Source organism: Meleagris gallopavo, chromosome 10 (assembly GCF_905368555.1).
Source record: "Meleagris gallopavo chromosome 10, MGAL_WU_HG_1.1, whole genome shotgun sequence".
In the NCBI taxonomy this organism is placed as follows: Eukaryota; Metazoa; Chordata; class Aves; order Galliformes; family Phasianidae; genus Meleagris; species Meleagris gallopavo.
The window spans coordinates 19,058,905-19,082,869 of NC_139413.1; the positions used below are offsets into that span (position 1 = coordinate 19,058,905).

At 39.1% G+C, this 23,965-nt stretch overlaps 1 protein-coding gene across 2 annotated transcripts; it reads left to right on the plus strand.

The window, feature by feature from the left end:
• The first annotated feature begins 7 nt into the window (after positions 1 to 7).
• On the plus strand, positions 8 to 22,246 carry CFAP57 (cilia and flagella associated protein 57). Of its 2 annotated transcripts, XM_085231892.1 has the most exons (22): positions 8 to 164; positions 245 to 561; positions 1,564 to 1,850; positions 2,011 to 2,194; positions 3,513 to 3,665; positions 4,736 to 4,875; positions 5,190 to 5,355; positions 5,728 to 5,841; positions 6,312 to 6,524; positions 7,211 to 7,384; positions 8,539 to 8,700; positions 9,157 to 9,312; positions 11,386 to 11,479; positions 12,393 to 12,583; positions 13,628 to 13,801; positions 15,157 to 15,315; positions 15,727 to 15,870; positions 17,000 to 17,116; positions 17,541 to 17,675; positions 17,759 to 17,902; positions 21,383 to 21,509; positions 21,770 to 22,246. In XM_085231892.1, exons 1-22 carry the CDS (start codon positions 8 to 10, stop codon positions 21,979 to 21,981), a joined length of 3,720 nt encoding a protein of 1,239 aa, XP_085088018.1. In that variant the 3' UTR covers positions 21,982 to 22,246. The 2 variants fall into 2 exon arrangements, with proteins under 2 accessions (XP_085088018.1, XP_085088017.1); XM_085231891.1 differs by lacking the exon at positions 8,539 to 8,700.
• The last annotated feature ends 1,719 nt before the right edge of the window (positions 22,247 to 23,965 follow it).

Sequence of the window (23,965 nt, forward strand, 5' to 3'; positions counted from 1 at the left end):
AGGCGTCATGGCGTTGGTGGAGGCGCGGCCCGCGGCCGTGTTCGGCTGCCGGCCCGGCGTGTCCGGCGGCGTCTGCTTCCTGCAGGAGCGGCTGGTGCTGCACGCGGCGGGGGCGGCCCTCGCGCAGTTCCACACCGAGCAGAGATGGCACAAGTTCATCCCAGGTGCCGGCATCCCGCCCAGCCCCGCCGCCGCCCGCCCCCGACCCGACCCGACCCGACCCGATCCCTTCTCCTCCCCGCAGGCCGCGAGAAGAGCCGGGGCGTGCGGGCGCTGGCCGTTAGCCGCAGCCGGCGGTACCTGGCCGTCTCCGAGACGGCGGAGGAGGAGCCGGCCCTGACGGTGTACGAGCTGACGGAGGGGCCGCTGCGGCGGCGGAGGACGCTGACCGCCGCCGAGCTGCCGGAGCGAGAAGAGCTGGCCTTGGCCTTCTCCCCCGACGGCCGGCATCTGGCCGCGGCCACCGGCCCTCCCGAGCCTCGCCTCGCCCTGTGGCTGTGGGAGAAACAGCGGCTGCTGGCCGTGGTGTGCCTCGAAGCCACCAGCGGCGGCGTCTGCCAGGTAACGGCCGTCGGGAGCAGCTGGCAGCGGGAATCACAGAATCACAGAATGGCCAGGGTTGGAAGGGACCTCAAGGATCACGAATCTCCAACCCCCCGCCACATGCAGGCCCACCAGCCTCCCCATTTAATACTAGACCAGGCTGCCCAGGGCTCCATCCAATCTGGCCTTGAACACCTCTAGGGATGGGGCATCCACAGCCTCTCTGGACAGCCTGTTCCAGCACCTCACCACTCTCTCTGTAAAGCATTTCCCCCTGACATCCAACCTAAATCTCCCCTCCCTCAACTTAAAACCATTTCCTATTTCCCATTTTTGAAGGGCGCTTGTGAACGGGAGGGGGATGGGCTGGACAGTAGCTACCATTTTTTTCTGGGGTACGTCTACAAGCAAACGGCCAGCTGTGTGTGTGAGCTCAGTTCGTGGGGAGAGGAGAGTGACCGTGAAGACAAGTGCAGCTTATAGTCCCACTAAGCGTGAAAAATCATGTCTAGCTACTCCTGCTGTCCTTCTGTTGGAGATCGAGGTGATTAGTCCACTGGATCCATCAGCACACACCCATTTACACAAAACAAAATGCGTTATGGGTAAGGTTTGCCTTTCCCAAAATACAGAAATTCTTCCTGACTTCTAAGAATGGATCATGCCTTTCTACCTGGAAAACCTGGTAAACAGCAGTGAAGATGTGTTTGTTTTCCTTGCTTGATCCTGAAGGGCAGACAACTCCCTCTTCCATATTATACTGTGATTCAGGTGGCTTCTTAGATTAATAGAATTAATTTATCCATAACATCATGTGTCACATTGATATGCACAGTTCTGAAAGGGGGAGAAGTGCAAAGTCTATTTCTTAGTTTCTTTTACATTTCTGTGAACCTTTTTTCCTTGTTTGTTTTCCTGTATCTCGTACCTCTCTAGAACAGGTATAATACTTGCATATTATAATTCCTGAAAGTGAACATAACTGTGTGTATGTGTAAAACAATTTCTCTTGTTCCACAGGTGAGCTTTAGTCCTCAAGACAATGCACAGATTTGTGTTACTGGAAATGGCTTTTTTAAACTCTTTAAATACAGTGAAGGAACTTTGAAGCAGACAAATTTACAAAAGGGAGAGCCACAAAACTACTTGTGCCATGCCTGGCTGTCTGAGGAGGAAATTATATGTGGCACTGCCACAGGCAAACTTTTCCTCTTTGAAACTGGAGAGCTGCTCTGGCAGAGAGATGTAGAATACAGAAAACCACCCAAGGAACTAGAAGAAGGTGCACGAGCAAAACATTATGAGAGGTAAATCTTTGCAGAATACTAGTGCATGAAGACTTGTTGCAGGCCATTCTCTTCTTTCTTGTCCAGTTCATGAACAGTTTATAACATTTTTGATGCTGCTAATAAACATTTTTGTTTTGTCTCTTTTATTCTGAAGACTTTATACATTTCTTGCTTGCAGCTGTTCTGATATCTCTGGTGAACCAACCTCTGAAGACAATGGTTCACTACAGGATTCTCTGCCTCAAATATCTGCAGTTGTAGCTTATTCCAAAGGCTTTGCATGTTCATCTAGCCCAGGAGTGGTTCTTCTGTTTGAGAAGACCAACAAGAAGGAAGTCTACGAGGAGAGTCAAGAAATCTGGGTAGGGGAAAAAAAAGCTTTTGCAAGCAATTACAAAGCAGAGGCCTGTTTTTGTGGGCAGGAGGGCTGCTTCTGATCCAATTATTAATACTAATTCTTAGCACAACATTGAAGTCCATTATAAGCATGAGCTAAGTGTTGTAAAAAGGAAGGGATTTGCCAGAGCTCACACTGAAATTCAATGACAAATGAACTTTTGCAAGGTAGCTCTGCATGTACCTTTATGTGAAATATGGTTGCTGATGTTGCTAAGCTTCTGGAAACCTTTAAGAAACTTGTATTTATGGAGGCACTGGAGCTAAGAAATAGGCTACATCAGTTATGAAAAACTAGACTGATTGTTTGCTTTTTTTCAAGGCAATGCATCTTTCCCTTCAAATATTTATTGTGGCTTTAGCAAGACATATGCACTCTTAAGTAATCTAGTAAGATTTCTAATTGTCCCATAGGAGCTGTGTGTATTGACTTATTATGGTATCAAGATAAGGGCATTTTACTCTAATCTGGTCAAGCCTTTACATTCTGGGTCTAAAAGGTCATATCTTTCCTACGTATCAGATCCTAGAATTTAGAAAAGGGAATCAAAATCCTTTTTGTTTGTGGACACTTAGTAAGTCTTCATCAACTTCCAAACCTTTTACACGAGAAATTTAAATCTCTTTTAACAGTGTTCTACTGTCAGCCAGCTTAGTAGATTATTCCTCAAATCTACAAGATAAGAGACTTTCTGCCAGGCACGTATACGTGTATATATGGTTTGCATGTGCCTGCCTCCAACTCATGGATTTGAGAGGTGGGTCTTGGAATCCACTGGCTGACTGGACACATGAACACATGAGCTCAGGTCTAGAAGAGGAGGAGTTTATGAGTCGTTGATGATGTAGCTCATGGTCTGTTGACCAGCAATCTTTTGTGAATAGGATGCCACTAATTCAGGTATTATCAACCTGAATGATGCAGTACAAATAATGGTTATTCTGAGATCACAATTTCCAGGCAGTTTTTTTTCTATCACTTTCTACATTTTTGGTTAATGTCTTTTTGATACCAATTTGTTTTTTAACTCAAGTGCTTAAGATTACTGCTGAAATATCCTCTGATGCTCAGATGTTAAAGGCATGTTTAGGTTATCTCAAATGCCATTCCCTGCCTGGCAGTACTTCTATGCTATTTGCTATCCAAGTATTCTTATTGATACTGCATATATACTTATTAAGGTGGTATTTCAGCAAAAGTGTGTGTGTGTGTGTGAGTGCAAGAATACCAACTACTAGGACACGGAGACCTGAAATACCCCATTGGATGCATTTCTTGTGCAGCTTCCTCAGGACCTGTTCACCACTGTGCCAAAGCTGTTGAGAAGACAGGACATTACATGTATATGCTTCAGCCCTTCTGAGGAAGCCATGGTTGTTAGCACAACTAAAAATCAGCTTTACATGTTTACTATGCCCTCCACAGATTATTTGAAGGTGAGTGCAATCTTTACACATTCCACAACCAATTTATCCAGTAGGGGATGTGTTGTAGTGGCACAGACCCTTCAGTGTCACCTTCTGTGATGTGTTCTCCTGAAATTTATCAGCTAGGCTCTGAACCATTGAAACACATCTATGAAGTGCTCTGTATGCTTCTCTGAGTGCTGTATTTCTGTATTTCAGTAGCCTCTTGTGGAAACACCTCTCTATATGCACACAAGATGCTATTCAGTGTCAGAGTGATAAAGGATACTGCTAAGACTATTTAAGGATGCATGTCACTATCAGACCACTTAAGTAAGGTTTTAACTGATGCATTTTTAGTGTAATTGTAGTAGTTTATGCTATACTGTAAGATGCAGAAACTAACATCATAGTAAAGCTGAAACAGCCTTGGGAAGCTAATCTGATACTAAAATAATAGTTCTTGAAGTTCTAGTTAGAAGTGAAACCTTTTTGTGAAGAACAAACATCATAAAAAGCATTCCTAATACAAGGGCAGGAGTTGAATGTGTAATGAAATTGACTTGTACAAAGTTAAATACTAACCTGCATAAAGTAATATTAAAAAAATCTCTATAGGAAAGGGTTTTGCAGTTATGGAATCTTTTTCTGCACACATTCTATAATTGCATCAGTGCTTCATATCCAGCATGGAATAGTTAAATGTCCTGATTAATTTGCTCATTATTCAGCACGTAATTATTTTTAAATATCTGTCAGACCAGATGATCTTAACTGAGTCCTTTCAGGTCCAGTTTTATTTATTTATCTAACTTGCATTCATTTTGACACCTCCAATTATGATCTGCTTTCACTGGTGTATGAGATCTGTGGTGCTTTCATATTCCCTGCAGCACTTTTCCTGATAATTAATTATAATGTTAAAATGATTCTAATGCTGTTATGTTTCAAGGATGTTCAGGCAGAAGCAGTGACAGGAGGAAGTGGCTTCCTCAAACCTATTTGATTACTGAACACAAAGAGTTATGATAGATTTCTTACCTGATTTACTGCCCACAGGGAAACGTTGTTTTTTTTTTTAATGTTATCATTTTTCTCAGGAAGAATCAAGTCATTTTGAATATCTACATTTCCCATTACATTCTGCTTCAATCACGGGTCTGGACGTCTGTATTCGGAGACCCATTGTTGCTACTTGTTCCCTGGACAAATCTGTTCGTGTCTGGAATTACAAGACAAAGTAAAGAGTTGTTTTTGTTATTACCTCCTGCTTTTTCATATATTGTGTTTAGCAGTCAACAGCATCAATTTCATGTGAATAACAGAGTTGTTTTGATAAAAGTCTTATGTGGTGTGGGATAGGAATGGTCTTATTGACATGCTTTGGGAAGTATGGATATGTGGTGCCTTTAAAATGTAATGCCAATAGTCCAGAATGTTTTCTATTATTCAAGGCTTGTGGTAAACTTGTAATGTGTTTTGGATAAAGAATCTCCAGGAACATTCACAGGGAGTTCGCACTGTTCCATTCTGCACAATGGTTTTCTCTTTCAGCACTTTGGAGCTGTATAAGGAGTTCTGGGAGGAAGCATACGCAGTAGCACTTCACCCCACTGGCCTTTTCTGTTTAGTTGGGTTTTCTGACAAACTACGATTTATAAGTGTGCTATATGAGGACATGCATGTTTTCAAGGATTTTCCTGTGAGAGAGTGTAGAGAGGTAAGGAATGATTCAAGCATAAGACTGGGGAGCAGAGTGGGGAAAAACAACAGAAGATAACATCCTGTCTAACAGATCCTAGTGGGATTTAGGATATAAAAACAAAGAGAACGTTTCCAACTATTGGAAAATAAGCCTGGAATGATGTTTAACTGTGGGCCTGGGAACCATTGAAGGAGTTTGGTCGGAAATACCAGAGGACTGAATTTTATAGGGGAAAGCACCAACTATGAAAGTGGTAAAAGGCTGATTACGTCATGCAGCTTTCTTCTTGTATAGTGTTCAGATATTAGATAACGTCATTGGAATTCATTGCATGACTTTTTATATCCACTGCATCTACACTAATGCGTGGATATTTTCTTTTTGTAGTGCTCGTTCAGTAATGGAGGACATCTTTTCGCTGCAGTTAATGGAAATGTGATTCAAATTTACTCCTGTACCACCTTTGAGAATATTAATAATTTAAAAGGACATAGCGGGAAGGTTAGTAAACAAATCCTAAGCAGTACAACTCATTAAGGTATGAGTTCTTAAGATGCATTTAGAATAGGTAAAGTACAATCTTTGATCAGGAATGGACTCCAAAATTAGTGCTACAAATACAAAAGTCAGTTTTCCTACTTAGTGTATATGTGCACCACATAAATCTGTAGAGTCTGTCCTTGTGTTGAAGAATGATTTGCAGATAGCTGAACCAGGAAAAGTATTCCAATAAGGGAGTATAAAAATAAAATGAACTGCTTTGAAAATTATAGAAATGAGCTTTTTTTGTCAGTGTGATCATAAGGTAATTTGAAATGTTGTTGTTGTTGTTTTTAATGCTGAAATGGAATTAGCTGAAAAACATCAAAGTTATTTTAAGAAAAACCTAGAAATGTGATTCCAAAGTAGTTGTGGATTTACCATTAAAGTAACTTGCATGTTGTCTCCCTCGCATGTTTTGCGTTTGCCAGGTATGTGCAGTTAAATGGAGTGCAGATGATTCAAAATGTTTCTCCTGTGACACACACGGTGCTGTCTATGAGTGGAACTTATCAACAGGTAAAAGGGAGATGGAGTGCGTGCTCACATCCTGCATCTACAGCAGCATTGCCCTGCATTCTGATTCCAAAGTCATCTTTGCTGTTGGATCAGACCAAACTCTCAAAGAAATTTCCGAGTCTTCGGTGAGCTAACTTGTGCTGTGGGATTTTGCTAAGTTCTTTAGGGAGGGTAGTAATGCTTTGGTTTTCACAGAATCACAGAATCACAGAACTGTAGGGGTTGGAAGGGACCTCTAGAGATCATCGAGACCAACCCCCCTCCCAAAGCAGGTTCCCTACACCAGGTTCTTATCATACATGGAACCCATTCTTGATTGCTACAGTATTTGCTGACGTGTTCTTATGTCCTTCACCATGAAACTTGAGATTTTGTTGTGGTCTTTATCTTTCTAATTTTACTTTGATTTACCTCAAAATCTTCTAATCCAGCAAACTAACTTTGCAATATTGTATCAAATCTTTTGCTGAAACATTAGTTCCAGTATTGGATATACGTCTGTAGACTATGGGGGGTTTTGGTTTGGTTTGGTTGTTTCTTTTTCTGTTAAGAACAATGCTAAATTGAATGTAATAAGCATTTCATTATTCGGAAGAGATTGACTTGTGGCTTAAAATTTTAAGACTGCACATGTATAAAGTTCAGTACTATCATTAATGATTTTACTCCTATAGACATGTAGATTCTCCTAACTGCTTTCTTTGCTGCAGGCAGCAATATGACAACTGCTCATGCAGTAAGTAATTAAATAGCTTTGGGAAACTTAACGCAATGTGGTGGTAACTTTTCTTTGTGGTTTGGTTTTTTTTAGATCCAGCATGAAGTGCCTGCCTTGGATGTTGTTTATACTGCAGTAGCTGTTTCTCATTCTGGTGACATGATATTTGTTGGTACATCTCTGGGGACAGTACGAGCTATGAAGTACCCGTTACCTTTGTGCAGGGAGTTCAATGAGTATCAAGCCCATGCAGGTGCTGTTACAAAGGTAACACAGAATACTTCTTTGCCATGCCAGTTATACTCATCTCATTTAGCACCAATTCTCCTTCCCCTTTCATAGCATAATATGTTCTAACTAAGGTTGGGCGTACTTGTGGAAAGTGAAGATTAGAGAATTCACAGAAGTCTTGTCTTAAGAAATAGGCATTACTAGACAAACAGGTTTTGGTTTTATAAAAAAAAAAAAAAAAGTGAAGGATTAAGTCGTGAAGTAGTCCTCAGTGGCTTGCACCAGGATACACAACAAGGCATATTCCTGATGGAGAACTTTGTTATATCTCTTTCTGGAAAGAGGAAGATAAAACTATGCGGGCTTGGAAATCTGTTGTGAGAATGGAAGGAGGAACGAGATACATGCATTAAGTGATTTGCTGCCAGGGTAAACAAGAGATTGCAATATCCAGTCTGATAATTCTAGTGTTTCTAGAGGGCTACTGAAGAACGTATGAAAGATGGGGAAATGGTGAGTGGAAGCTCCAAGCATGAAATATTTCAGTACACTTTTGGGAACCCATGTGTTCTGCCTTCTTAAAACTGCTGATGATTTTGGTGTTTTAAAATATCACTGTCAAATACAGCACCTTGACTTGGAGCTGCATGGTCCAACATTAGGTTACATACTAGGCAATTACTAGAACCATACTTTCACTTCACTCACAAGCTGTGTCAGCTCCCAGGTACTCTATGCCAAGCTATGCAGTCAGAGGAGGTCTGGACTGCAGTTATTACTAGATATTTCTCAGTGAGCTTTTTATGCAAATTCAAGAGAAAGATTTAACCACCTGATGCTCAAGAAACTGCTCAGAGAAAAGAGGCTTAGGACCTTTGGAATTTTCATATGAATTGCCTGTCTGTGCTATGACTATCTAGAAGGTCTTGTCTGTTCCAGGTTTTTAAAATCTTTCTACAGCTTAGAGAAGTGGATCCAGTGTCTTCACAAGTTCCTCTGGATCTTCATTCCCTTCTGATGTTTTCTGAACCTGGGTGGAGAGGATGTTGGGCTATGTTAATACTTCCACTGTAGACTGTGGTAGAAATGACAGGGAATAAGTGGGTGGGAAGCAAAATGTGATGTGAGATCAAACAATGTCGCTGTTCTTCCTTGTCTCTATTATCGTTCCACTGTCTCTCCCTTCTAAGATATCTGTATCAAATGATGACCTATTTTTGCTGACCGCCTCAGAGGATGGCTCTATATTCTTCTGGAAAGTATATAGTAAGAAAGGAAAGATACTGAAAAGGGAAAAGGAATTTGAATATGCTGAGGAGGTGTTGATCATGAAATCCGATATAGAAGAGAAGGTAGGAGGAGCAACCTGTGCATATGAACCATAAGATTCCTAGTTTGCAGTTTGTGAATTACACTTGCAAGATGTTTGCAACTAAGTGTACCTGTATGGCCCTTTGTCTAAGAGAACTTGCATGGCTTTCTTCATAAGAGGAGGCTACAGCAAGTAGCCGAGTGTTAACATGCAAACAGCACTGTATGAACAGCAAATGCAGAAAAGAGGTTTGACATTTCTCTAATACCTTCTCCAGTCACTTGTAGACAGTTTTAATGTGGTGGAGAATCAACTGCTTTTTTATATACCATCTTGTAAAATAACAAAGGAAACTTGCTTCTGAAGCTTAATAGTCTGTCTTGGTGAAAATTCTCTACGTCTGTCTTTCAGAAATAATTAAAGCATCCTTAACAAACTGTTGCTAATGGGAAATAATCTCTCTGTTAAAAGTATCTTCTCATCCATGTCCTAATAGAATCGGGCAATGCTAGACCTGCAGATTCGTGTGTCAGAGCTACAGACGGAAAACGATTACCAGTTACGTCTCAAGGACATGAGTTGTAGTGAAAAAATAAAGGAATTAGAAGAGACTTTCACTCAGGAACTAGAATCCCTTAAAAACAAACACCAGGTATGATTCCTACTGCAGTAACAAATACTAAGTCTTTCCCTTTTGAGTTCAGTTCAAGCTTGCATTATGTATGTATAAATGCCACGAGGCATCTGAAGAGTGCAACATTCCTTTCCAACAAAGATGTTCCTGATATTTGTAAAGCATGAACCTATTATTTAAGTCAGCTATCTTATAAATGCTGAGGGGAAGCAAGAGGCTACCTGGGAGAAAACAGTTTCAGCAATAACTTTTGCCTGTGTCTAAGGATCAGTAAGATCTATCACCTGTGGGTAGAAGTGGGACTGTGCCTTAAAAGCTCTCTCACATGCAACTTGTACCTCCTACGGTTGTTCATTTTACTGCCTTATTCTTTATGCTTTGGCTGCTTAGCACTTTTAAGAACACTCAGTGATGTGTCTTGTATGCTTTTTGAAAACAGAATTAAACTATATCCTCTGGATTTCTCCTGTTCATATATTTGGTTTGTTTCATATATTGGTTTCTCTGTGGTCATGAGGGAGGGCTTCACTAAAAGACAAAAGCCATAATAATTTCTCCCAGTGTCTTTCTTATATGTGCCTACTAATTCTGTTCTGTCTATCCAGTGCATACACCACACAGTTGATCTGTAATTTTCAGGATCCTATTTAGAGTTAGAATGGAGATGATGCAATAGCAATTTCACTGTCAGTCAAATGGCTTGAGGTGAGAGATTACATATCATATATGCCATGATTCAATTCTATTATCTTCAATAATACATTTTACAACAAATATTATCTGATCCTCGTGATTTGCTAGCATTTATTTTGTTGAGTTGTACATAGCTTGAGCTTCAGAAAGTATATCAGTTTGTCTCCTTATAAAGTAGGATTCCAGACAGAAAGCTTGCTGAGGTACTTGTCAGTTTTGTTATTCTATGGTCTTGTTATTAAAGTGCTCCTTTTATAACTTTCTTGTCTGTTGCCTCTGCCAATGTTCTGATGAGCTGCTGATCTTGTTTTTTTTTTGAGAAATTTAATTACTGATTTTGAAGTTTTATTCGAGTTGTTCCTTAGGCTCTCAGGCTTTTCTCATTGTTCTTTTGCATTAGCCAGAGTTTAAACTTCTCTATTTTTCCTCATTTTTATATAGCTTAACCTTTAAGAAGGTCACCTGTTCACATCTTGTATATTCATTCCTTTAACTGCATTTTACCTGTGCCAGTTTTCTTCTGCATTTCTTTAGGTCTTTTCAGAATTGTTATTTTCTTAGCTGAAACTTCTTTAGGCTGGTTGATTATAGGCTTGCAAGCAAATGCTTTTGAAGGTGAATAAAACTTCTACTCAGGCAAGTTGTAGTTCCTCTATGAGGATCAGTGTGTATTAAGATGAAACAAAAGAACAATTTCGGCACATTTGGGGCTAACTTTCCTAATTGTTGTGTCCAGTAGGCAAATGGAGTATTTCTGTTTAAGCAAAAGCCATACAGTTCTTACGAGAAGAACGTATTTAAAAAAAATAAAATGTACCTGTGGTGGTTCCCTCCAAATTTTCTGGGAATTTTCTCACTCATCTTTTTCCAGTTCTTTGTGTCTTTTTAGAAGATTAAGTAATTTACAGTGGTAGTAGAACATGCAAGCAAATGGCATTCAAACCTTGCTTTTGCCTAGTTTTATCATTCCATGCAAATGCCAGTGCTTTAGGACTTCAAATTGATCCAAGTGAGCAGCTTGGATTTTGATATCTGGACAACAATTTGCAGAACTACGTATTCTCCTCAAGCAGGCACACACAAAAAAGTGGAGGCTTTTGTGACTCTCAAACTTTTCTTGTTAGCTTAGGATTATACAACGCCCTGTATTATATGAACTCCATTTGCAACTTTTCTTCAGCTTTCCTTAGTATTGTAATTTTTCATGGTGAATCTCTGGGACAACTCAGCTTAATAATACATGGCATGCTTTTTTAGTGAGAGACTTCAAACATCATTTTGTTGTGTATGTGTTCCCCACCCTTGGCAAAAATACAAAAGATTTAGACTGCTTTGCTTATTTTTAAGCTTTTGGGTTTTTTGTTTATGTTGTTTGTTGTTTTTTTTTTTTCCTCCCAGATTTTACAGGCAGAGAAAGACAATCAGGAAATGCAACACCAGCTTCAAGTATCTGAGCTGATGAATAAACATGCCAAGGAAATGCGAGACCTAGGTTAGACTATAATAAGCTTTTGTAACTAGAATCTTCAGGAAATGCATTAAATTATGTTGTGTATGTGTTCATCACCACGTGCAAGAACACAAAGAATTGGGACCTGCAAGTAATGTGATGAACAGGGATTATCAGAGTGCAGGGTAAAAGGAAAGAGGCACGTATGTCATATAGGTAGAGTAGAACGAAAGTTTGTCTAAACTGCACGTGTGACCAGAAGAATGTGCACATGGGCATTTTATCTTAGATGTTCTGTTTCTGAGATTAGAAATTTCCTCAGTTATTGCTCACTGTACAAGACTTGTGATGCTTTACTGTTCAACAACCAGGCTAATTAGTGTACAGTGTGTACAACATGGAAATACCTGGATCCCAGATTCTTAATCAAGGTAAAACAGAAATACAGCAAATTAGTACCAAATATCAAGTCCACTCTGTAACAGTTGTGCTTATACATTTCTGTCACGGCTGGCATTCTCAGGGGAATGTCTAGATTGACTGCTATTCATTTTTTGTAATGGTAGACTAGGGGATTTTGGTGCAGGTTTGGACTTACTCAAGCTGAAACATTTTTTTCTGTTGCATTCTGCAGGGATACAACAGAATATTCAGAGGCACAACTGAGAAAGGTGAACGGCAATTTTAGAGCAGGCTTTATTAGCGAAGTGATAAACAGTAAAAGGAAGAGCAAGAAACCCAAGAGATGATTTTCTGATGTAGAATTTTGTATGGCCATAGAGCCTAAAACCCCTGCATATCTGACAAGGAAAGTGATGAGTTGCTTGTAGTATAATTTATTGCAACCAACTGCCAAAAAGACAGTAGAAAATAAAGACACTGATAATAGTAGAAGGATAGGATATGCCTCTCTTTTCTATGAGTTTTATCAGTTCCATATGTTTCCTGTTTCCAGAATCAGACAGTAACCAGAAACTGTTGATGGAAAATGAGAAATACCAGGAGCTGCAAGTAAACTCCCAAAGGATGCAAGAGGAATATGAGAAACAACTGCACAATTTGCAGGAAAGCAAAAACAGGGCTCTAGAAGAGCTAACAGATTATTATGAGGAGAAACTTAATGAGAAATCTCTTCTGTTGGAGGAGGTATGAAACCTGATTGGCAGTTTGAATTATTGACTATTTTTATTTCCAGCTGGAATGAAATATTCCCTAGAGGAGGGATAGTTGGCACTCTCCACACAATTCCTAATCTGCCTGTAACCTTGCGGAGGGGGGGGGAGATATATCAACAGATAGAATAGTAATGAAGAAAACCCTAACTGAGTTACCAGCTTTTTTGAACTTCATACATTCAGTAACTGGCTGAGAAGAATGTCCTTGGATATTCTCAGCTTTACCTCTGTTTCCTACCTCCAAGAATTCCTTTTTATTAACGTGGGTTAGAAGTTACTGCAGTTGGATAAAGATTAAATCACCTTGTTCTAGTGAAGAGATGAAGCTGGTGAATTCTATGGCTCCTGCTTAATGAAATCACCAACGTCATCAAGTCCCTGAGGTCCCTGCTTGCATAGTTTGAGCAGGAAAAAAGGAATACCTGAGTACTTAAGTGAAACTCCAGCACCTGGAGGTCAAAGACTCAGCCAAATAGGGCAAATATATCAGCATCTGACTGATGCTGATATAACTAACGTCACTAAATCCCGTAAGTGTTACTGTTTGCATCCCTGTGATGCAACACCAATTTGGGAAGAATGTCAGGAAAGAACGTGAGAAGAAAGTAATACAGAGACTGATGCAAAGCTGAGTGTTTACTGTCCTTAATGCAGCAGAAACAGCAATTTAGAAAGGACTTCTCAAGTGTTACTCAGGTTTGCATTTGCTGTTGTGAGAACAAGTTTGCTAATTTGGCTAGGTTTTCAGATATATACATTTTTGATTTATTTTGTAGTCATCTTAACATTAAGCATCTAAATCTTAAGATTTTTTGGTGTTTATCTTAACAGTTTTTAAAGTGACTTTAATCCCCTCAGAACTTGTTAGCTTGAATGCTATTGCTGCAATTGAAGCTGAAGAGTCCACCAAGTATAAGCCCTCCCAGGAGAAATACAGTTACAGATAAAGAATCCTCCTCTTCCTTATTGGCCATCTATTGTTGCCTTCTCTAATGTTTGCTTTTGCTAACTGCAGGCAGAGGAGGATATGAGGCAGCAGCTGCAAGCACATGAAGAAATTAAGAAACAGATGGAAGAAGATGAAGACCGAGAAATCCAGGATATCAAAATTAAATACGAGAGATGGCTCATAGAAGAAAAGGAATCAAATCTGCAACTGAAAGGAGAAATAGGAGTCATGAATAAAAGGGTATCTCTTATCTGTAATAGGATTGTGTCTGCACATGGAGACCTGTTGCCAGGGACTGAATGTGTTTAATGATGTGTCAAGACCAATTAACATATTTTGTAAATATTTAGATTTTCATATGAGAACAGTTGCTCCTTCTTATATCCGTCTGAATATTTCAGAATATTTGATCAGAAGAAGCAGTGCAATGATTGAATGCTGATACCCCTAGAGATGGCTTATAGAGCAGGTGTGCTGTTATTAGTACACTTCCTCTACTGTCCATAGTTTCAAATCATAAACAATAATATTGTTCATCCTAAGGAGGGAAACAAATGAACTTTTTAATTTTTCCAAGATCTGATATGTTACTATATTAGAAACACTTGTATCACTTCTTTTAATGCTGTACACGTATTTTGTACGTATCAACATTTTCTACTGTTCTTACTCCTAGAGTTTTGAAGTAGGCATAGAAACTTTAGCTCTTTGACTAGCTGGAAATTACATTTTCCTAAAGATATAGAGGTTCTCTGACTGCATAACATCTTTTATCTTGGTACTGTGAATCCGTTCTTATGCCTTTTAGACACTGGGAATACCTTTGTGGGTGTTCAGAGTTTCTCCAGCTCCATTTCCCAGTTCTGACCTTCTTGGCTTTGCAGGACTTAGCAGTAAGGCAGGGATTTCAAGAATATGAATCAGGCACCCCATCAGCCTACTTTTGTCATCGTTAGAGATGTGTGACCAATGATCACCTTGTATAAGGGAGGCTGAAAGTAATTTTCCATGACTTGAGCGTTATTTGAAGCTGACACTTAGGCATAATATTCACACACTTTCTGCTTCTGAATTCCAGTTCCTCACTGTAGGACAGCTCATTTTTTCATTGCTTTCAAGATTCAGACTATTATGGATCAATATTATGGAGATTTCTCACACATTTCAGAAATCAATTTCAATCAAGTTAATTAATTTGCAACTACTTTCTCCTAATCAACATGAAATTGGAGCTGCTTTGTTCTTTTTTATATGTTAATCTGCTCTCCTCACCTCCTTCTTGCTTTTAAAGAACATCTGCTAAGATCATTTTCTCTGCACATGGTTTGTAACTCTTCATCTTTTGGTGAAATGTGCCTCTATGATTTCTCAAAGCCCATCTTAATTCTCACTGTTTTCCCAACAATATGTCCATCTGTCCTTCAGTTGTTTACTTTTTCTAGATGGCTCAGAACATTAAATGTCTTTCATAAAATGATTAAAATCCTGTTATCTATTAATCTGGTACCCTTCATCCTGCAGTGTCTATAAGGTATCTTAGAGAGTATGATGGTTGAGTGATGAACAACTTGTAATTTTCTTGTTTGCCTCTCTAGTTGAACAGCCTACAGAAGGAGCTCAAAGAACGAAACAGTGACATTGAGGAAATGAAGCTGGAACAGCAGAATCTGGAAGGTGTAATTAAGTCATTGGAGAAGGACATCTCAATGCTGAACACAAACATCGAAAAGAGAACTAACACTATTCAGGAAAAGGTGAGAAACTGAACAATTGGCTGAGATCATTGTCTCCCTCCCTTAATTTAAACAAGTAATTATTTTAGTAGTATGGTGTTGTGTTAACATAATGTGCAGGAAACTCAGTTTTAACTTCAAGAATTTGCAAAGTCTTTAGTTTGCTACCTTAGCGTTTTAAGCTTTCCTTCAGAAACTCAATATAGGGTGTTGAGTTTCTCATCCCCCATTCCTGAGTTTGTAGGATTATCCATAATCTCTGCATTATTTACCCCCCTGCTTCCCACCCAGTATGAGTGAGATTTGTGACTAAGGTCTAGACTTCCACTAGATATGTGACTGCTGTTTTTGCCCATGCCGTATTCACACCTCATCTTAAGGATCTTTGAGAGCGCTGGGTCTGATTCAAGTTTCTGTATGTATTTCTCCCAGGAGAAGCATATATACGACCTAAAAAATAAAAACCAGGAATTGGAAAAGTTCAAGTTTGTACTGGATCACAGATTAGAGCAGTTTAGAAAGCAAATAGAATCACGTGAAAATGATATCAAAATAATGAAGGAGCAGATCCATGAGGTGAGTAACACCATAATTAGGCCTCTGCTACTAAACCCTTTGGCTGAATATGAGGATCACCAGGCCAGTCTCACGGAGATCCCTCTGTTTGTTCCTTGACTTCTTTCTAAGACACATAACATTAACTCAATAGCTTTACAGCTAATAAAAATACTTTGCCACAGTAGGTATTTAATTTTGCATCACATACTGCCAGTGACCAATACTGTTAAGTTTCTGTTTCAGTGTTTTATTCAAAACTGAGTAATGTAATGTTTTCTTCAAAATAAATGTCATCCTTGTATGGTTGCCCTGCACATACTTCGTAAAGTTTGCAAGACACTGCCTTTGCTGATCTGGAGGAAGAGCAAGAGAATTCCTCTCAAAATGTTGCAGACTTATGCAAAGAAAACCAAATTTAGGAATTAGATTAATCAACTAATCCATGGAAACTTTCCCTGTGTTCATAATTAGCTTGCAGCAAGTTCACTTAGGCAAGTGAATATCACACTAAGATTATATCACCTATTCGTGATATAATCTTAGTGTGACCTATCCATTGCTAATCACTGACCTGTTTGCTTTCATACATCTATTTATTCAGAATGAAAGCCTTTAAATAAATGTAAGCTAATGAATATCTTATGTGCATGTCACACTCGCATGAGGAAAGCTCTATCCTCTCTTCTGGTCATCTTCTCATGTCAGTAAATGCTGTGGCATCCTTCGTGCTTTTTTTGCCCATTTTTCTACATCATCACAGTTTTTTTGTGCATTTGTTTCTTTCTAGTATCATATGGTTCTTGTTGTTGCACTTACTCTTTCCGGTATTGATAATTTTCCACCTAACTCGTTTTTATTCAGATAGAAAAGTACAGCCCTGGCTCAAATCAAGGAAATCAAAAGGCATCACATCACTTAAATCTGTAATTTGAAAGGGATCCGTATATCCGTTTTTTTCCTCTTTTTTCTGTATTCTGGCAGAGGGCAGTGTTGTTCCAAAATTGATTTGTTTTGTACGCAATTCAACCTGAAGGGGGATCTACTCTCTCAAGTCTGTATTTCCAGCCCCTGATTTTTCCTGTTATGTGTTGTTTTTTTCCACAATGTGTCCACTTAATCTTGATGTCCTCCCTTTGCTTCCTTTCAGATGGAGAGGGAACTGGAACAACTCCACAAGGAGAACACACAGTTGGAACTAAATATCACACAAACGCAACAAAAATTAAAAGCAACCGATAAGGAGTTGCACAAAGAGAGGCAGAAGGTATGGGGTACAGCCACTGTGCAGCATTCCCAGTGATCCACAGTCCTGGATAATGAAGTTTGTGAGGGTGTAACAGTGCAGAAGCATTAATGTGAGCAAAGAGGTCCTTTGGGGGTGCTGCGTACAAAGATGAGAAAACAGGAGAGTCTATAAATTGGGGGACAAAGGCAGAAAACTTCTAAGTCTGTAATCAAACTAGCAAGTTGATATTAAAAAATTTCAGTTAGTTATACCCAAGTTCAATCAACACATTCTCCCAGATTTAACAGCACAGTGAGGCAGATGCCTAACCACAGGTGTTTTTAATAAAGTATTTTTAAACAACTAAGTTTAAGTATATATTAGCTTTCACCTTTTCTGCTAGATTTTCTAGAAGATTGCATGTATCAGAGCCTACTGTGATGTATCTACATTATTATTACAGAAGCAAAATATGGAAGCTCTCATCAAACGATTCAAAATGGATCTTCATAATTGTGTGGGCTTCATTCAGGATTATAAAAAACTGAAGGCTGGGATCCGTGAGCTCTACACCAAGTATGTGCAGCAATTGGAAATGGTGAGTTAGAGACTTTGCCTTCTCCTTGCAGATAAATATCTACGATAGCGTATTTACTGAGGCAAAACTTTGTGCTCTCTCAGGTAGAGATGGAAGAGGTAGACACAGATTTGCAGCAGGAGTACATGAGACAAAGAGAATATCTTGAGAGGAATTTAGCAGCTCTAAAGAAGAGGGTGGTGAAGGATCAGCAAATCCACCAAGCTGCTTACACGCACATCATGCAGGTAACAAGCCTTTTCTTTTGCTAAAGGGAAGAAGGAAGGCATTGCACAAAAGAGACCTCAATCACCATACTGATATTAATTCTTAGAACTTTAAAATAGTTTTGGTTTGCTTCCTTGCCAGGAGCTATTACGGCTTTCAAGTGCTTCTATTCAAGGATAATATTCATTGAGCTACGAATGCCCTACAGTTTTCTGGACAGAAAGAGCAAGATCTCCAATGCCAGAAATTGCTGATGTTTTGCAGATATTTTTGTTTGTCTGCCATTTCCCACTTTTAAAGGAGATAGGCTAAATACTGTAACGCGATAGAAAGTACAGCAATAGTAGCAGGGTGGCACAATCCTAGACTGTAGCAAATGTGAACAAGCCCAAATGCAGCAGCCATAGACACAGAAACAAAAGAAGAAAAACTGCTTACCTTTGAAAGACCTCCAGTAGGCAGGGATCTCCAGAGAGGTACTTTCACCTCCACTGCCAACCCTTAAATGAGATCTGGCAAGGAGTGGATCTTGGCTTCACCCCTTCTGGTTAATTGCATGCACCTGAGCTCCCCTGGGTTGGCCCTGCCTTCCCACCAGGTGCTCAGTCACTGTTTCAGGTTGTGACTTAGCATTTCCACTGCATAGGGCATCTCTGCTACCTGATTTTTTTTTAAAGTAATTAATGGACTTACTTTATTTCAAACAGTATTTTTAATTGCTGCCATTGTCATTTTGCACCTTAGAACCAAGCTGCACTTACTATGTGGCATTGTTTAGGAAGTAATTTTGGAGAAAGAAAAAATATTGCCTTTATTTCATCACATAAGTCCATTCCTACTGGTCTGAATTCAGAAGGGCTTTCAGCTGTTCTCATCCAGATTTTCCAAGGAAGCTCAGAAACACAGTTATGCCAATTCATATCAAGATCTCTTGCTCAGAATCCTTGCTCCTCACAAAGCAAGATAAACTTATGATGGCTGAGGCCAAAGATCTAGTTTGTTTTCATCTGGAAATGAGAGGATATGGAGCCCCACAACGAACATCCTGGGAGGACAGCACTTTCACAGTCTCTTCTTACCATAGTCTCCTTCTGCTCAGTCAGCATTTCCTTTTCCCCTCACTTTTCTTCATTGTTACTTTATTACGCTTCCTCGGGATCTCTAAACCTCAGTCCTCACCTAAGTCATCTGCATATTGTTATTATCCATAGTGCCTCTTCAGGCCCGTGCAGCAGCAGTTTTCTTCCTTGGCCTTATTTTATTTTTTCACTCCTGTGAATTTGATGTTTCCTTTTGGCACAAAACAATATGGCTTCAGAAAAGGACCTGAAGAATTTTCCTGCAAGAATAGGGTGACAGATGGTGCTTATAATGATAATACTCAATGTCTTGGACCAGTAAGCCTAACATGAAATGATGATTAAAACTAAATTAATAAAACATCTGGAAGATGAAGATATCAAAGATTCTAACCAGCTTTTTCTTTAAAGAAAGAGCAGTTTTCTGAAGTCTAGTAGATTAATGAGAATTTACAGCCAGGAGGAATTATCATGGTCTTCCAGTCCATCACAGGAGACTTTTAAAACTAGTTTAAACAAACTTTTGTCAGAGCTTGCTTTGAACAAGCAAATGACATCTTGATGGCCTTCTAGCTCTGTATTTCTATATTCCTCAGTTGTGCTTACATTTTCAGAGCTATGCATTCCTCTTTGAGTGACTGTTCATAGGTATATTCCATTAATAACTGCTGCAACAGATGATTAGAACTGCCAAGATAATTTTAACTGTTTTTACCAACTGCCTGTTGTTGGACTGTTAGTTTTCCCTCCAACCTCCTGTATTTGTAATGACTTCTTTGATCACGTGGACACATAAGAACAGACATACTGAAAAATCTTGAAGTAACACTGCTTGAGCTGGAGTATTTGGAGGATCATCTTTTCCATCATGTGTCATCCCTGTCTCTGACAGTCAGCACTGCAAGGACTCACTAGGCTGTAGGTTGTGTCCAAATATCATATGCAGTTGTTTCTGGTGCTCTCATCCTCCATGCACTTGATCAATCCCTTTTCTGAAGCAATCTCTCTTTTGCTGCAACATCCTATGACAAAGAGTTTTGCAATGAGCATTTATTTTAATCCACCTCATGATCATTTTGATGTAGTACAATCTTCCAGTTGGAATGCAAAGATTGAATTAAAAGCTAAATCTGTCTGGATAGCCTGCCTCTTCAGAAGAATATTACCAGTGTTAACCAACAGCCTTTTTAGCACCCAACAAGCCAAACAAGACATTTTGAAGTAGCTGGAATTAATTCACACAGAATACTATGTATTTTGCTAAGAAGTCAACAGTAACATCTTAACTGATAGCAGCATCAAGTTCTGGGCTAAATATATAGCAGTTAAATTTCATCTGCATTTTAAGACTTGAATTAAACGAATCAGAGTCTAAAAAATATTATGGGTTCAGATCAGGCTGCATAAGCTCACCTACTCATCCCGCATTTATTGTCCAACAGAACCTCTTGGAAGAACAACTGTTGTTGCTAAAGTTCAAGCTTTAACAAATTTCACAATCTGTCTCTGAATACTTCACTGTCTTTCTACAAGTAAAATGTAGAATTCCATTCTTGTTGAGTTAGAAAATAAATATTTAATTAGTGGTTCTCCTGTTTCTGAATCATGAGCAACAGTTTTATCATCCTTCACTACTATTAGCCCATATTGCCTTTAATGAAGACTTTGAAGCTGTCAATATAGTGTGTAAAAGAAAACCATATTACATTAAGTTGTACTTTTACAACACCTTCAGTGAGATGCTTTGTGGTAGGCTGTTAAAAAAAAAAAAAATAGAGGGTTGAACTTTTATAGGTTGAAAGCTGATTGAAAAAAAAGAACAAAGAACTGATTAAAGAAAGAACAAAAATACATGGACAACTTTCCCTCATAACAAAACATTAGCAATAGATGTCTTAAGTTTCCATATGCTTTATGTATTTCTTAATAATGTGGAAAGGGAGTTGGAAAGTGATGCCAGTTGGAACTAATGAAAAGGTCTTTGAAGATCCGCAAGGAGATAATGATAATTTAAGTGAATAGATACGTGGTGTAAAAGTGAAAAGCAAAATAATGCAGACTGAAGGGAGAAATGGGAATTGTACATCTTAATTCTGAATTAATTAGATCAATCCTAGAGCATTCTCAAGCTTCTCTGTGGAACTGCAATGAAGATGATGTCTCAGAATGCATCTGCAGTCAGAAAAGCAAAACAAATATTAGCTTCTTGAGCTTATGTGATTAAAATTGTGCCACATTTTATTTCAGATCTACTATAGCCTTATCTGAAACATGTAAAGTACTGATTTCTCTAGCTCCACAAGCGTACAGTACCTTCTGCTTGTTACACTGACTTTACACTGTCCAGTTTCCTTCCCAAGTACACGTTGCTGAGCCAGATAGTACCTGTGCTTTTCCTCATGAAGTATATTGGTTTTGCAGGAAAATGTGAGTCTGATTAGGGAAATTAATGACTTGCGACAAGAACTGACAGTGGCTCATACCCAGGTACATGACCTCCAGTCAGCACTAAGATTAACTAAGAAGAAACAAGCAATTCAAGACACGGGTGAGTAATGCTTCATTTGTGTCTGCATACTGCCTGAGTTTATTCCACAAGCCCTCCTTGACCTTAGTGAACAATTCTGTTACTATCTCTGTATTGTTCCAGTTTGTCTGCCTGACAGTACCTATAACATTGTTGTGGTGAACACTGCAAAATATTACTGTCTAACTGTACTCCTTCAGTCCTGAAAGATCTCTTTCTTTGCTTATTTCAAAGAATTGTGAGCTAGACCTTTACTCTGTCCTCTCTGTTTTATCTTCTAGCTCCCTCCAATGAAATGCTGTCAAGCCCAGCTGTATTAAGGTTGAATGCACAGAAGGAAAATGAGAAAATCATAGAAATGCAGCTGCTTGAAATCCAACATCTACGAGACCAAATTCAAGAAAAGGGGCAAGGCCTTGAAGCTCAGCCTCTGTTACATGGAATGTTTCCTAAGCTGAATCTGGAAAGAAGCCACAAGGCACATCAACACTGACCTGGCTCAAGGACACCTTATGTTGTTATATTCTCCTGGCAAGCTCAGAAATCCAACAGCATAGATTAGACTTGCATTAACACTAGAAGTATTCCTGTACCACTCACTGCTCAGGACACAAGACACCAACCTTTCTTCCCTCCTTCTTTCCTGCCCTTTCCATGAGTACCTACCTCTCACTTAAGAGTGTATGTTCTGATGTTCTGAAGTCTTTCTGCTGCCAGAGAGCCAAGAGAAAAAAATAAATACATTTGTGTTAGAGCAAGATTGATCTTTGTGCCTTCATGCTTGGGCAGTCACACACCCCTCTCTTTAAAAAATAATGTGTCCTAGTTGAGAATTGCTAGTCAACTCTGTAAACTCATCTGCTAGAATTCTAATTTGATGTCATTGTGCTGCAAAAACAATATCATCCTTCATTTTTCCAGAACTGGCTTGCCTATATCCATACAAAGGACTGTCTGTACTTCAGACAGATGTCACTGCTATTCCAAGGAAGTATCCAGTCACCGACTGAAAATCAGCTACCTTGTGAAAGCAGTCTTTGGCTAGTGATCAAGCATTCCTAGCTGGAGCCATGCTCAAGCCCCTGCCTCATTTTGAGAGATGTGTTGTTCCATTACAATCATTTCAGCAAGACTCCAAAATCTGCAATAAAGTCCAAATCTTATGTCATAATTCATATATTAATTAAATAAATTCATTTTTGCTTTTTTTTTTTTTTTCCCAACATCTGCAGTCACTTTAGTTCAAGTTTGCAGTGAAATTTTCCTAAAATGTTACTTTTCAAAATATTTACATATAGGAAAAAAATAAGGACTCCTTTCTTCGGTAATCAGGGAAAAAAGAAAATTTTCCTTTTTGGGTCTCAGTGTATGATACATATCTGCCTCACTGAGGAACACTGCACAGGTATCAGAAGTCTGTAGTTACTTTATGAGCGTAGAAACTATATGGTGTTGTAACAGCCAGTACGTTGCTGTTTCTGTTTCCTATCCTGAATTGTAGAGAAGTGACAAATGCTTTCTAAATACTAATGATAATATTACACTGAAGATCATAGTGTCAAGGCTGGATAACACATAACCTCTAAAGATACTAAACTCTTTTCCACTATGGTAAAACAGATGGTTCTCCATGAGCTCCCAGGACCCAGGATGCTTTAGTTGCATGCTTTGTCCTCGAATGTGGAATAAAGTTTCTTTAGCCTTGCTTCTCTCATTTTGCAGCTTTAACTGTATGAAGTGTAAGTCTGACAGGAACAAGTTATGATGGAATTGGTCTATTAACGTGCTAGCTTAACACCCTTTCTGCCGCCCCCAATCCCCATAATCATCTTGATACTTCCTGTACAGAAAGAGGATGTAATTAATGTAATTAGCAAATATTTTAGAAACCAGTTCCCTCTTAAATTTTCAGAACACACCCATTTTAATTTGCTTGACTCTCATGTGGTATAATTTTCCCCTCATTTTGTCAGAATAGATTGAGTGGTAGAAGCCACTGCTTTAATAGATGTGGTTTAGAGAAATAGAATCAATCTTTTTGGAAAAGAAGAACCTTGTCCTCATAAGAGAAAGAAGCATATTCAGGTGAAGAATGATTTCTAAGTTGTGATTAACATGCTTAAAAGTACAACTATGTGTCACTCTCGTTAGAAAGATGTCATTTTAAAGATAATCCAAAGCCCACTAGATGAAGCCCAGGTAAGTAGCTGGCAGACTGAGTTCAAGAAGATTTAGAGCTTGATTGTGGTGGGTAGAATGTGCTAAATCATTGTTTGTAAGGGGGAATATTGAAAGACAGGCATAGCACAGTATGAGTTTATCAGATGCTCCCTGGGGGAAAAAAAAAAAAAATGTATTTCCTGGTGTTTTCTACTTTCATCCTCACATGGTCTGTATTGTCTGTTTCTCTTCATCACCTCTCTGAAGGAGCTAATAAGCATCTCCTGCTTTTACAAAATTACAGCTTTTTAGAAAAT

Coding starts and splice junctions, on each gene's coding strand:
- CFAP57 (XM_085231892.1), top strand. CDS start 8: ATGGCGTTGGTGGAGGCGCGGCCCGCGGCCGTGTTCGGCTGCCGGCCC. Junction 562..1,563: donor CCAGCGGCGGCGTCTGCCAG/GTAACGGCCGTC, acceptor CTTGTTCCACAG/GTGAGCTTTAGTCCTCAAGA. Junction 13,802..15,156: donor TAGGAGTCATGAATAAAAGG/GTATCTCTTATC, acceptor TTGCCTCTCTAG/TTGAACAGCCTACAGAAGGA.